The sequence below is a fragment of the Nicotiana sylvestris genome, chromosome 3 (assembly GCF_000393655.2).
Source record: "Nicotiana sylvestris chromosome 3, ASM39365v2, whole genome shotgun sequence".
Classification (NCBI taxonomy): Eukaryota; Viridiplantae; Streptophyta; class Magnoliopsida; order Solanales; family Solanaceae; genus Nicotiana; species Nicotiana sylvestris.
In genome coordinates this window covers 211000391-211015844 of record NC_091059.1, presented here as the reverse complement: position 1 = coordinate 211015844, position 15454 = coordinate 211000391, and the positions used below count along the sequence as shown (strand labels likewise).

General features: G+C 38.8%; 1 protein-coding gene across 1 annotated transcript; it reads right to left on the bottom strand.

Moving 5' to 3' along the window:
* Positions 1 to 1370: 1370 nt before the first annotated feature.
* On the bottom strand, positions 1371 to 2349 carry LOC104211724 (uncharacterized). The gene is made up of 2 exons (XM_009760821.1): positions 1849 to 2349; positions 1371 to 1658 (listed from the first exon to the last, which is right to left on the bottom strand). Exons 1-2 carry the CDS (start codon positions 2347 to 2349, stop codon positions 1371 to 1373), a joined length of 789 nt encoding a protein of 262 aa, XP_009759123.1.
* Between the last annotated feature and the right edge of the window lie 13105 nt (positions 2350 to 15454).

The window sequence follows — 15454 nt, the reverse complement described above, 5'->3', positions numbered from 1 at the left end:
TTTGGCAAAAATGCTATGTAATTTATTGATCACATAAATTGGTGGATTAACTGCTGACAACATATGAATTGGGATACTCTGCATGACATTTGCGATCAATACAGCTATGCCTCCTACAGATAGGAGTTTGCCTTTCCACGACTGCAATTTGTCCATGACCTTAGTGATTAATCCCTGGTAGTAGTCACTCCTTCTTCTTGCATAAAACATAGGGCAACCAAGATAGGTCATAGGGAAACATTGTCTTCCTATACCTGTAATCCTTTTAACCTTGTTAATCACCTCATTATCCGTTAAATGATGCAGGTATATGGCAGATTTGGCTTTGTTCACCAGTTGACCAGACGATGATTCATAAGCTTGCAAAACCTCCATGACAAGTCTCAGTGAAGTTTCATCAGATGAGGAGAAAATGATTGTATCATCAGCGTATGAGAGATGATTTATTTTTGGGCTCCATTTTGGCATTCCAAATCCAAAGAAATACAGGTTAGTGTGTAGTGAATTCAATCCTCGAGATAGTGCTTCTGCTGCTAGAATGAATAGGGTTGGCGATAAAGGGTCACCCTGCTTAAATCCCCTCGATGATTTGAAGAAACGATTTGGTTGACCATTTATAAGAATAGAATACCAATTATTCCCAATCAAATCAAAGATCAATCCAATAAACGCTTCAGGAAATCCCATCTTCCTTAGCATTTTGGTCAGGAATAGCCATGATAGTCTATCATAAGCTTTTGTCATGTCGAGCTTAATCACAACATTTGGGCCTGCTTTTGTTCTTAACCTGATATCCGTAATGATTTCTTGAGTTAACAGTACATTCTCAACTATACTTCTTCCCTTCACAAAACCTGCCTGTTCCTGTGAGATTAAGTTTGGTAAAAATTCAACCAACCTTTCATGAATAACCTTCGAGAAAATCTTGTTAACAAAGTTTCTTAGACTGATTGGTCTCATGTCTGCAAAGGTCATAACTTCTTTTTTCTTTGGTAATAAAACCAGGTTTGTGTGTGTCACACTCTTTGGCAATTGCTGACCGCAAAAGAAAGCCTTGACCATGCCTACTACATCTTCTTCAATGATTTCCCAGCATGTTTGATAAAAGGCTCCAGTGAAGCCATCTGGTCCACCTGCTGAGTCCCCATTCAACCCCATAACTGCTCTCTTTACTTCTTCATTGGAAGGCATAACCATCAATCTTTCATGTTGATCACTATCTACCATTTAAGGTACATGATTTAGAATATCAAAAGCATTAGGAACTTTACTCTCAATAAATTGATCCTTGTAGAACTTTAGTGATTCTTCTGCTATTAAGTGATCTTCTTCAATCTAGTTACCAAGGCTATTCTGGATCCTTGATAATTTTAGTCTCTTCTCCCATTAACTTGAGCATGGAAGAATTTAGAGTTTCTGTCGCCATCTTTGAACCATAACATGCCAGCTTTTTGTCTCCAGAATTCTTCCTCTAATGCAAGATATTTAATCATTTCAGCTTGTACCTGTTGTAATCTTTGTCTGTTCATCTGTGTAGGATTGACTTCAAATTGTCTTTCATGAACCAGGACCACCTCCTCCAGGCTTGAAATCTTCTGGAATATATCCCCATATGTAGCTCTGCTCCAGGTAGATAGTGCTTGCTTAAGATTCTTTAACTTGTTGTTAAAAATGCAAAAAGGGTTAGCACTAATCGGCATTCCAATTCTCCTTTACTACATCTTTGAAGGTTTCATTCTTTGTCCAGAAGTTTAGAAATCTGAATGACTTCTTAATTGAAGGAGTTTCTATATCACATTTCAGCAGCATCGGGCAATGATCAGACCCAATTTTGGACAGGTGAGTTACCTCCAATCCAGGAAAGGTCTGTTGCAATTCATTATTGCCAAAACATCTGTCCAATCTTTTAAAAATACAGTCCTCCTCTGATCTTTCATTCCACCATGTAAATATGCTTCCTTTAAATCCCAAATCTGTCAAGTTACAGGTATTTATGTAGTGCCTAAAGTCATCTACTTCGAGGAGAGAAACCGGCAATCCTCCATACTTATCTTCCTCGTCCCATATCACATTAAAGTCGCCTCCAACTAGCCATGGTACTGTCATATCTGATGCCATTGCATACAAAGTATCCCATAGTTCAATTCTTTCAATGCGATCACATTTGGCATAAACTAGTGTAAGGATGAGCTCAACATGTGTTTCAGTGTGCATCAATCTCAAAGTCAGCTGTTGAGTCATGTTATATAGAATAGTAACCTCAAAAATTTCATCAATAAAAGCCCAAATCTTGTTTGACACATTCACCACAGCATGTGCCAAACCAATTCTTGCTCTATACCTCTCCATTTTGTGAGACTATTGCATAGGCTCAAAGATTCCTATGAACTCAAAGTGATGTTTTCTGTGCATTGTAATCAGCCTTTCAAATGCTTGCATTGTATTTACTGACCTCACATTCCATATAATGGCATCTATTAAAGGTTTTTGGGTTTGGACAGTGTTCTCCTTATTTGTACTCCACTGACTGGTACAGTAGAAGTCTCTTTTAACTGTTTCTTTTTTCCTTTTGTTGCAGATTTTACTGGTTCAATAATCCTTGGCGACAGATCACCCTGCTTGGCAACATTAAGGAAGTTTTGTGCAGTGGATTCCTCATCCATGTCTCTACCTTTAAGTTTTGCGTGACCACCTTGGTCATGTGCTTCTATTGGTTCTTTTGATGTCACAACATCATATGCCTGATTGTTAAGTTCCGCAGCTTTTTCCTGATTGGTATGTTCAGCAGCTTTTTCCTCATGTTCATTGGTCAACAGGTGTGTTTTGTTCGATGGAACAACACTTCTTGCTACATCCTTCACTGTGCTCAATGGTACAACACTTCTTGCATAGACCTGCATTGTCTTTTCTTGGTTCTTGTCTGCATTTTCAGCTTCTTTCAAGACATTACTAACATCATTATGTAAAGTCCCTCCTGGATCTATAATATTGATGTTCCCCTCTTTTGTCTTTTCTGCTGTTGCATTTGTGCATTCACTTATACTTTGAATATTGATTGCATTGGCATTACAATTAACACTTGATTCTCATCTTCCACTTCATTTCCTCCGATTTCTTCTTCACTATGCATTGTATCTGGAATCTGCCCATCTGCTAAGACTTCCTCTATTTGGTTGATCCATAATCTCCCTCCTACACATTTATCTTTTTCATTGGTCCTGAATTTCTCAAAATCTGTATCTTCAATTAATTCATTCTCTTTATTGTTTACTAAATATTGTTCAACTTTGGTGTCCTGTGAAGGAATGTCTTGACATGAAGTATTGACCTGAACTACATTTTTTTTGAATGCTTCTTGCACCCATTGGGCAGTTAAGTAATTGTCAAAATGCTGCTCATTCCCCAAATCTTGTTGTACATAATCTGTTGTTGATTCCCTATTTGCTGCATGATTTCTTATTGCTGTAGGATTGAAAGTAGGTGTTGCAGGGTTCAGTTTCTTTGGTTCTGACATAGCTAATGGTCTCCTAGATGAACTAGGTGATGTTACCTTTTGTACCATTTGTCTAGTCGAAAAATCAAATTGCAGCTCTTCTGACTTATTCTCCCCAACTGTATGAATATTAATGGGGTCTGTATTATTTTCAGTCACAGGAATTATGGACTTGGAGGAATTGTTATGGACAACACTGTCAATGAGTTGATTTGTACAAAGTTCTTCACTGTTTTCCACTTCTAAACATGCAAACTTGTTTGTTGTCTGAACTTGTTGTGGAATTCCTTTTTGATTGTTTACAACCACGATTTCTTGTCTTGTTTTTGCTAAATCTGTTGTCTGCTTCTCTTTTGTTTGCACTCTCCTATCTTTGACCTCCTTCCATTGAGCAACTTGATTGCCAACAACTTTCCCACTTGTAAGAACCATTATCGGAGCATTGTTTGTTTTGTTATCCTTGTTGGGCTGCACTACAGCATCAGTTGAAGCCTTCTTTTCATCATTTCTGCTGGCCATTAGTTCAGGATGAATTTTCCAGCATTCGAACACATCATGGCCCTGAAGCTTACATTCCTTACAATACTTGGGTAGATAGTCATATTTTATAGTCACCCACTCAGTTCTAATATCTCCAGAAAGCTCATTAACAATGTCTAATCGAACCTTCTTAGGCAGGTCTGCTAGCAGGTCCACCAACACTTTCACGCGAGCACAACTAGGTCTAGTTTTCTTGACAGTAGCCAAGTCCAAATGGAGGGGTTTACCGACTGTAGAAGCTAGGGAGAACAAGCATTCTCTTACAAAATAAGTAGGCAGCAGATTAGGGAATGAGATCCACGCCATTACCTTAGGAGTCTCTTCGTCAACTTTAAATTTAGCATCATAAATCAAGGTTCTTAGTTGATATTCATCTCCAAGCTTATCCTTTACATAATACACACCTTTTGACGAGAAGTCTACATAATCTTGCCATAATGAAAAACGAATCAAAATGTGCCTATCACGTAGATATCCAATGTTGCATTCAGCTTTGATACCACACTGTAAAGGAACAATGCGACGTATTTCATTGATATCTGGCCATCCGTATGAAAATTTGCAAACAACATCCTGTTGCAAACCTTCCATTAAATTCATGCGTTCAACTTGTGCTTTAGAAAATCGTACAGTTGGTTGTCCTTGAAATATATGGGCTTGTCTTGGAGGAATTGGCTCAACTACTGTTGCATGTTCTTGCATTGTCGAAGTGTTGTTTGTAGGTTTTACAGCATTTGCATAGTCCATAGGTTTTGTGCCATTAGAAGGCTGGGTGATGTTGGGGGTGGTTGTGGAGGTGGCCCAACGTGAGAGGGTGGCTGGCCACTGGCCATAGTGGCCATGGCAGCACTGCGTGACAGTCTTCCCTAAATCAACCCAGAACACTAAGGACGATTCTAATACAACAGGGAGTTCTTCAAAATCTGGATACTTCGCGTAAAAGTTGTAAATCACTGAAGAAACGTGATGCTACATTAATAGTAGCCAAAATCTAGATCGAATATCTGCCAGATAATTCACCAAGAGAGATGTCGTGTTATAGTAATTTTCGAACTCAACTGATAATCAGTAGAATTGTTATACAAGTATATAGTTTTTCAACAAACCAACACTTGAGCTTAGAGCATAACAGATTCACATTATAAAGTTGAATAACGAAGCAGTTTGAAAGAAATAACTCGACGCTACAGTAACTGGAAAAACTAGAATTAAGATCTGTAGCTTCTTGATACAGAAATCAGTGAAAAAACAAAGGGAGGTTGTTCGTGATGAGAATGGTGTTCTTTTAAGACCAATTTTGTAGTGTTCCCTCGCCGGATGAAAGAGTTAATGGCCAATGAATAGTGACGGAATCACTATTCATGGTCTTCCTTTGGTTGTTAGGTTTAATTATGTCAGGTTTGAGTGTATTTTATTTCGAACGTAGTTCAAACATCTGACCTAACTTTTTTTTTCATCAATCTTTCTATTTTTTTCTTTTCTCTTTTTTTCTATCTTTTTTTTGTTTTCAAAACAAGTCGCCCCAGCTTCTATTTTTTGAGGGCATGGACCTTTGACAATTCTTTTCTTCTTCATTTTTTTTACTTCAACTTTCTAAGAATTGGCCCAGTTTGTACTCTTGGGATATAGACTTTTCTTTTCTTTTCTTTTTCTCTTTTTTTCATTTTATTTTTGTTTTTTGACTCTTGACTCTAAACTGGATTCCAAAAGAGGGTGGTCAAAGAAAATAACACAAGCTCAAAAGGGGTAACGAAGGATGTAAAGTGTTTAGATAGCAGAAAAAAGGGCCTCCCAGCTTCGAGAACGCCAAACATAGTATCCTTTCGCAATCATGACATTGATGAACATATTTATCTTCTTGGTGTGTCGTGGTCACAAGACACTTTCCATCCCTTAATGTCAAACTTTCCAACAAACTTCAATTGATTAAACATCCTCAAGCCCGATCTTCACAATGATTTAAGGGTAAATTTTTTTTCTCAGTTATCCAATTCCAAATTAAATTAGTTTCTAAGATCTGGCCCAAAATATTCGCATGCATGTCATGTCATGTCATTAGAACTAGCGAGCAAGAAACTAAGAACAAAATAACACAAAAGGACAAACTGTATTTCATTGAGTAAAGGATGAAAGGGTTTGACAACAAGACAAACAACCTAAAATCCGAGTTATAACCCTAAACTAACCGGGATAATGAAAACAACAACAGAACAGACAGATAAGACTCACACAAATAAAATTGAGGGATACAAGGGTTTGATTCAATAAAACAAATAAAATCTGGATGACAACCCTGACATAACCCAGATAGTAGAAAAAACATCAAAACAAGCTACCAAGATTCATTCCTAGTAAGGAGAGAATGACTTTCCAATTTCTATGCTTGACATTTAGCCACAAATTTGCTCATCAAAATCACCATATCCTTCTCCAATTTCAGTCGGCAAGCTCCCGAGAGGATTCTCATACTCCGTGTCACCAGGCAGAATCCCCACAAAGTATGCATCATCATGTGCATGTAAAGGTTCTGCACGATATTCTGGGTGTGACTGTCTTGGATCACAATCAGTTTTTCCTGGATCATCCTTTCTATTTTTCTTTTCAAATCCTGACAACATTTAACATTGTGCCCCTGGGCATTGGAATGGTATTCGCACCTTTTAGAAGGGTCAAAGCTTCTTGCACGTGGATCCACATGATTTGGAGGAATAGGTGCAGTCATGTCATAATGCTTTAATTTCTCAAACAAGCTTGCATAGGACTCTCCTATTGGTGTAAAATTATCTTTCAACCTTTGTTCCCCTTTATAGCCCTGGCTTGGATGTGGGTTATAGGGCACTTGAAAATTTTGTGGAGGCTGGTAGAGATTTTGTGATGCTCGTGCTCGCCTTCTAGGATATTTTGGTGGCTGGACAACGTACTGAGGTGGAGCAACATAGTATTGTGGGTTTTGAGGTGGATAGTACTGCTCAGGGGAATCATCGCAAACCAGACGAGGCTGCTCATACCTTTGATATGTTCTCCTAGGACCTCTTTGCGACCCTGATGTCATCATGGTTTCTTTATCCTTCTCATTGACTTATAATTCTACCCGTCTTAAGACCATTCTCAACCATTTTTCCCATTTTGATCGCTTCCGAGAAGGATTTGCCCACTGCAGACATCATGTTTTGAAAATAATCTGGCACTTGAGCCTGCAAAAAGACAGTGATTAACTCGTGGTTATCCATGGGTGGCTTAACTCTAGCCGCTTGCTCTCTCCATTTAATGACATATTCTCTGAAACTTTCAGTTGGTTTCTTCTTCAGGTTTAAAAGGGAATTGCAGTCTGGGGCGATGTCAATGTTGTATTGGAACTGTTTAACAAAGGCCTGTGCCATGTCATCCCAGACATACCAACGAGATGTGTCTTGATCCATAAACCATTCGGAGGCTACTCCCGTAAGGATTTCCCCAAAATAAGCCATCAATAATTCTTCCTTTCCTCCCTCACCTCTTAGTTGATTGCAATACATTTTCAGGTGGGCTATGAGGTCTCCATGTTCATCATACTTTTCAAATTTGGGAGTTCTGAAACCAGGCGTCAAGTTGATCAAAGCCTACCCTGCACTACTATTGAGTAGCAAGAGAGGGTCGAAGCAGCTTTTACCCGATTTAGGGCTGGGATTGATTTCCGCATAGATCTAGATGTTGGAGTCGGGTATCTATCTAATTTAGAGTTGGGTATGTATTCCAAATTACACTTCTAAACATTTTTGGGTTTTTGTTTTACTTCTACTTTTATCAAACTACAATGGTAAATTAAACTAGAATAAGCTAAGAGTAAAATGCTGCGGGTTGTTCAAATGGTTTAAAAGGTACTAGGGTAGTGACTTTCGCCTAGGTGTTCAATTGATGGATACTTGAGTTTGAGTCATGATTGACATATTTGGGGAGTATGATATAACCGTTGCACGATTTTACCCACTCTGCACCTCTCGGTTGTTCAAGTGATTTTGCCCGAATTGACTTTCTTAAGACCAATTGGGTATGCAAATTTGCACAAACAATCAAGGTTCAAGTCGGGTATTACTCTCTCGAGGTTTAACCCTTTAATTAGGGCTATCAATCTCTTGAGTACGCCCCAATTCCTTGTTGGACCAATTTCAGAGACTCAAGCTCTTTTTCTCAAGAAGAGCTCATGTCAACTAAACACAAACTAGTGTTTGCAACCACTAATTCAGTAATTAAACATGAAATTAGCCTAAATATCAAACACTCATAGTCAATCTAGCCCTAAAACACAAAACCCATCAATTACCCACACTAGGGTTGAGCCACAACCCTAGCTTATGGGTTTAGCTACTCATAATTAAAGAAGAAAAACAAGAAATAGATGAAGAACAATTCATATTAATTAATTACTAAGATAAACAAGAAGATTAAATGTTGAAATTTAGATCAAATTGCCCAAAATAGCTAAAATATTCGAACCCACGAGTGCAGCTCTTAGCTAAAACTATATGATAACCTAAAAATGGAAAAAGAAGCTATTTATACTAAGCTGAGAAATCTGGACAAAAATACCCATGCGGGGCTAGTGCGGACCGCACAAAATCACGTGCTACCGCACTAAGGCTCTTGACATAAAAATCCATCTCTATGACTCAGGCAATGCAGACCGCACAGAATGGAGTGCGACCGTGGAGGTTTCTAGTGCGGTCCGCATGAAATGGAGCGCGGACCTCATTGGCATGAAACTCGGAACTGGCAACTCTCTGATCCCTCTTACTGCGGACCACACTAAATCGAGTGCGGCCGCATTGATCCCAGTGTGGACCTCACAAAACCTAGTGCGGCCGCATTGCCCTTTTTGCCTGAATATCATACTCTTTGAACCTCATTTGTGTGGACCGCACAGAATGGTGTGCGGCTGCACTGGCCTTGTTTTGTCTGAGCTTTGTCTTGTCTTGATACTAGTGCAAGTTTCACTCTTTTTGAGCTGATCTTTGACATCTTGTCACCTTGTTGATCAAACCTGCAATCAAGCACAACTTGTGAGCCTTTGAGACTATTTTGTACACATTTCTAATCAAAACTTAAGCAAGAAGGAGTATAAAATATAGAAAAATACCTAGTTATCAACTCCCCCAAACTTAAGCTTTTGCTTGTCCTCAAGCAAACAAAATAAGACCCACCCCTCAAGTGAAAATCCCAGAAAATTCAGCTGTCCTAAAGTAACCTCATCTTGCATCAATTGGGACTAACAATTGCCCTCAATACAAATGAATCATTAACAACATTTACTCTTTGAAACACCATGGAATAAGTGCGACATAAGAGCATCAAGAGTTGACTCAACTCATCAAAGAACTCTTTCTATTACTTTGGTCATTGTGGAACCCAAACTCACACATCCTCAACTCTCCCTAAGAAAACTTCACCTTTAGAATAGTGGCACTCGGAATGAGGTCAATGGAAGTTCACTCATCTCTCTCAAGAAAAAGTCACAAGTCCGGCTCTAAGTATCATATGGTTGTCCCTTATGTGAGTCACCACTAATGTAAGCTACATTCAACTCAAGATCATATAGGGCTTTTGTGGAGACATGGTGAAGGCTTTTGGTTCAGGGTAGGAAATGTTTGGTCTAAGTAGGTTCCATCTTCCCTTTGTCACACCTCCTTTTTTACCTACACCCCCCGGGTGTATAAGGGAGTTTTTTCCAACTTAAACTGACAATCGAAATGAGATTTATTTAATTAGTGATTTAGAGTCGCCACTTGAGATAATTTATGGTGTCCCAAGTCACCGGTTCAAATCCCGAATCGAGGAAAAGATTGACTCCGTTTTTATAGTCCGCGAACACAGAAATCCGGGTAAGGAATTCTGTTAACCCGGGAGAAGGTATTAGGCATTCCCGAGTTTTGTGGTTCTAGCACGGTCGCTCAACTATTATAATTAGCCTATTATCTGATTTTAATACATGTTTTAGCCTATGGTGCAATTTTAACTTTATAACCGCTTTTATTTATTTTAAAGGAAGATTGCAACGTCATTTAAAATACGTCTTGAACTACGTCACATAAATGTACCCGCGGTCCTCGACATATTTTATCTAATATTATTGAGATTTGGATTTGGGTCACATAAATGCGCACCCGAGTTTAGGAGGGTAAATTATTAAGATAACGCGCCTAAAGCAACTACGCGTTTGCAACTTTGCGAGGGCCATGAAAATTCGTTAAATGGCGTGCCTCCATTTCTACGGATTTAAGTATTTATTAAACGAGGGCCATGCATTTAAGGTTTTTGTTTGCACGGTGCACCTCGAATTATTCTAACCAAAAGGTTTTAAAAAATAAATAATGAGGGTCATAAACTATTATGTATTAAAAGATATGGCTCTCCTCAATTAATAAAGGGTTTGGCTATTTGATTAATGGGCATAAGAAATTCTCGGATCATTTTTTAAGAAATTAGATCTGACCGATTTGTAACAATGGGGAATTTGGGCCAGTCAGTAGAATGGGCTTGGGCCTAACAACGACATTAGCAAGAAAACACACATGTAGCAAGGATTGCCATTTTCTGTTTCCAAATGATTTCAAGGCTTTGGGCCCAAGTTGAGCCCAAGTCTAACAAATGAGGGGGCATTAACGTTTGACCTTAGATCGAGTCCCTATGAGCCCAAATCAATCCAATAATAGGAATTAGGCCCCAAATGGCCATTATGAAATCAAACCCCAAATAAAATTACTGATCTTCAGCGTTAGGAACAAACAGACCATTAATCATTTGAAATAACGAAATACCTAAGACTCAAACACCATTCAATTGAGTTTTACAAGCTGTAATTACAAATCCTTATCCACAAGCAATTTACTCACTAATCTGCATACTAAAATGGTTTTCAGATTCAGCATGTGTGTGTAGACGTATTCTTCTCTGCACCCCACCCCCCTCACTTTAAATCCTCATTCCAAATAACTTGAGATTAGCAATTATCTTGCAAAGCATTAAGAGATCCAACACAAACTACTTTATGCTAACATGCTCAAACAGAAGCTGGACAGTTATCCAATTAACTCATTCCCATCAAGTGTCCTTTCAGTTCAAATTTAATTACCATAACAAGAACTCCAAATCTGACATTTAACTAATGAGTGCTTGCTAAAAAATAACTTCATATCAAATACCAACCAACTCAGTTCTCATACAGTACATGAAATGAGCTTGGAATCATTTTATCTAAGAGAAATGGAACTAAACTAAAGATTCAAAACATGGAGGTCACGCTTGGCATTCTGAATTTTATTTCACACTTCGAATCAAAACTTTACATGAGGTGGGATTCAGAGAAGCTTACCTGGAAAGCAAAACAAAATAGAAAATGAGGGATCAGAACAGTTGCAGCTAGACCAGATTAAACCAACCAAAGCAGTGAGATCAGCTCAAGAATTCAATAGAACAGTAAGCCCATAACAAAGCTTGAACCAAAAATTTTCAAAACACGACTTCAATCCATTTCAACCCCAAGGTGAGAAACTATCATTTTCAGAAGTTATGTTCACCAAATGAAATCAGAAGACTCCAAAAATGAGCAGAGTTTTAGCAATTTTCTAAACAAATATTCTGAGGAATTCAGAATATTTTCAAATGGGACTCAGCCGTTTCAGTTTCTTTTTTCATATTTTTCTCCCCCTCTTCAATGAATGGAAAGATAGCTTATATAGGCATGCCTAAGGCAACCCTAGTACACCTAGCCAATTCCTTATTTACCCCTCCTTCCTTAGTTATTTTTTTTACCCTTTTAATCCTTTTTAAAAATATCTAAAACTTTCAGATCTTATCCTATTCTTTGGAACCTTCTATCCTAACAGAATTTGATTCCCTTATCCCTTAAATCCCTATATTGACCCCGGACACCCATGTATTTACTATTCAATTACTAACCTAGGTCAAGTTAACCCACGACCCCAAATGAACGAGTCTCATAACTGGGTCAATGATTGACCACAGTTAATACAAGAACATAAACCATCACGAATGATCAAGCAAAGAAGATCAAATTCAGAAAAAGAAAATAAACAATAATTCCAAACTTTGCGATTAAACCTAACTTTAATTATCAACTAAATGAACTTCATTATTAAATAAAACAAGACAGAAATGAAGCAAGTAAAATCAAACAAGAAAAAAAATACTCAATTAGCATAGTCGTGGGACAAGAGAATGGGCAATACCAATTTAACGCTAGGATATCTTGACATAGCGAAACGAGTCAATGAACGATGACGACGAAGCTTAGTCGGTCAGTGTTTACTTGGTGGGAATCCGGTGAGCTTCGACATGAGCCAAAAATTATACTAATCGATTGTTCTTACCGAGAACACTTGACTAGCATAAATTTTGGCTCAAATCGAGTCTTGAAACCATTAGAAATCAGAAAGAAGAACGGATTAGGATTTTATTTTTTTTGGAATTTCAGATTTGGAATTGAAGCAAATGGGTGAGGATTTTGGGGAAATTGATGGTAGGTACGAGATGAGGAGAGTATGGTGGTTGTTTGATGTGAATTTAGGTAGGATTGGAGTAGCGCCGCAGGCAGAGTTTGTTAGGGATTTCAGGGCGGCTGGTTAGGGTTAGGTCTCTAAGAGGAGGGAGTCTAAGAGAGACGATGAGATGGGGGGTATGAGGGGGCGGGGTCCGTTCAGACACTTATATACTATCAAGACCCACAGTTCCAAACCGTTGGATCTATAGGAGATCAACGACTGAGATTCATGCCTATCGAAATGAGTCGTTTTGTTTAATGTGGAGACGAACCGGTTTTGGACGGCTTCTGGGCCAACTTTGACGGGTATGGGAGGGAAAATCGTTTGGGCTTGCCAAATTAGCCCAAATACATCATTTCTTATTTCCTTCTTTTGTTTTCTTTTCTTTTTAACTCTTCTTTCTTCTTCTTCTTTTTTTCTTTTAAATTAAAACTAAAAATAAGACAAAAATTAATTCCTAAAACAAATTGTCCTACCACATTAAATTAATTTAACTCTAAATTATAATTACCACAACTAAATCAGATACCAAATTAAAGGGAGAATTACCAAAAATCAAAATTAAAATTAAAAAGCAAAAATAAACTATTTTATGATTTTCCATTTTTGTAAAGCAACTTAATTACTAATTAATTCTTAAAAATGCAAAGTTAAATCCTAAATGCAAATGCAACATATTTTTTTGTATTTTTCATTAATTAAATAAAATAAATATGCACAGACAATATGCGAACAATAACAGGAAATGCCACAAAATTCCACCAAATTGCAAACAATGGAAAAAATTATTTTTTTTTGAATTTGTGGGAGTAATTCATATAAGGCAAAAATCACGTGCTCACAGCTGCCCCTCTTTGCTCGGAAACACGAAGAGTTTTCGTGCAAAGATAAAGTGAGCGGATACGAGCGATTTTTGCCCGTTTGAATACTCCGCGGGAAGCATTTTTGAAAGATTTGACTGCACCCTGCTTCTGAGGTATCCTACATATCCTTGGCTATAAAGGAATCAGGTCAGTATAGTTCGAGAAGTTTTAGTAGCTGAGACTACCATGAAGCTGTGATTTCACTGTTGTTGCTGCTGTTGTTTACTGAACTCCTTATTTCACCATGTCAAAATACAAAGAAGCTTGACTAAATTATGACCTATTACAAAAATCCTGTATGTATCTTCAAACTTGATCTTGTGGTTCTTGTTGCCTTGTTGACTTGTATTCTCCCGGTGAAATTCCTTTGTTACCGACTTGAATTGTAATCTGAGATGCTTTTCCTTTTCTCCAGGTGGGCGCCTGATTACCAACACTTGAGTTGCTTTATTCTCCAGGTGGGCGCCTGATTTCCAACACCCTAACTGTATTCCCGTGCTCTCCAGGTGGGCGCCTGATTGCCAAAACTTGAACTGTATTCCCGTGCTCTCCAGGTGGGTGCCTGATTGCTGAACTTGAACTATATTCTCGTGCTCTCCAGTGGGCGCCTGATTGCCAAAACTTGAATTATATTCCCGTGCTCTCCAGGTGGGCGCCTGATTGCTAAAACTTGAATTGTATTCCCGTGCTCTCCAGGTGGGCGCCTGATTGCTGAACTTGAGCTGTATTCCCGTGCTCTCCAGGTGGGCGCCTGATTGCCAAAACATGAACTGTATTCCTATGCTCTCCAGGTGGACGCCTGATTGCCGAAACTTGAATTGTATTCTCATGCTCTCCAGGTGGGCGCCTGATTGCCAAAACTTGAACTGTATTCCCGTGCTCTCCAGGTGGGCGCCTATTGCCAAAACTTGAATTGTATTCCCGTGCTCTCCAGGTGGGTGCCTGATTGCTGAAACTTGAATTGTATTCCCATGCTCTTCAGGTGGGAGCCTGATTGCTGAAACTTGAACTGTATTCCCGTGCTCTCCAGGTGGGCACCTGATTGCTGAAACTTGAACTGTATTCCCATGCTCTCCAGGTGGGCGTCTGATTGCCAAAACTTGAATTGTATTCCCGTGCTCTCCAGGTGGGTGCATGATTGCCAAAACTTGAATTGTATTCCTGTGCTCTCCAGGTGGGCGCCTGATTGCCAAAACTTGAATTGTATTCCCGTACTCTCTAAGTGGGCGCCTGATTGCCAAAACTTTATCTGCTTTGTTTTCCAGGTGGGCTCCTGATTTCAACAAAATAGACAAAACAAAGAAATTTTCTACCTCAGTTTGGTAGCTGTTTGGTGCTTGCCTTTCCTTACGGAGGTTTTCTCCGAAACAAACGAAATTTTCTGCCCCTATTTCAATCAAAGAAAAATCTTGTCAGTTTTAAAAGTATGGTGGTTGGTTTGTGGCCTTAAACTTTGAGGGCGATTGCTTCTTCACTTCCTGTGGTAGCTTCGGTTTCAACTCGAAAGACCTTGCCTGTTTATTGACTGATCGCTTTTCTCTATCACCTTTATCACAGAGGATACCTCTGATCCGTTCAAACCCAATACCATTCATCTGTTGCATTGTGCTTTTGCATTGATATGTACTGAACCTTTGTGTTTCTCATGAATCCCAAAGCACGTCAATTGCCATCCACCCAGTGCGCATGTTGTTCTTTCCTGACTTAAATCACTGGCCTTGGACTTGAGGTCTATTGCTCCATCACTTGCCATGATAACTTTGATTTCTGCTTGGAAGACCTTGCTTGTCACTGGTTAACCACTTTCTTTGCCAATCATATCACAGAAAATACCTTTGATCCGTTCACCCTAACCCTCCATATGTTGCATTGTTCATGAATTGATATATACCAAACCTTTGTATTTCACATGAACCCCAAATCATGTTGATTGTTACCAACTCAGTGCGCACGTTGTTCTTTCCTGACTTATGCCACTTTGATGTGCTAGCCAGATCCCGTTTTATGCAATTTGGAAATCTAGT

Coding starts and splice junctions, on each gene's coding strand:
- LOC104211724 (XM_009760821.1), bottom strand. CDS start 2,349: ATGGAGAGGTATAGAGCAAGAATTGGTTTGGCACATGCTGTGGTGAAT. Junction 1,659..1,848: donor AGACCTTTCCTGGATTGGAG/GTAACTCACCTG, acceptor TTTAACAACAAG/TTAAAGAATCTTAAGCAAGC.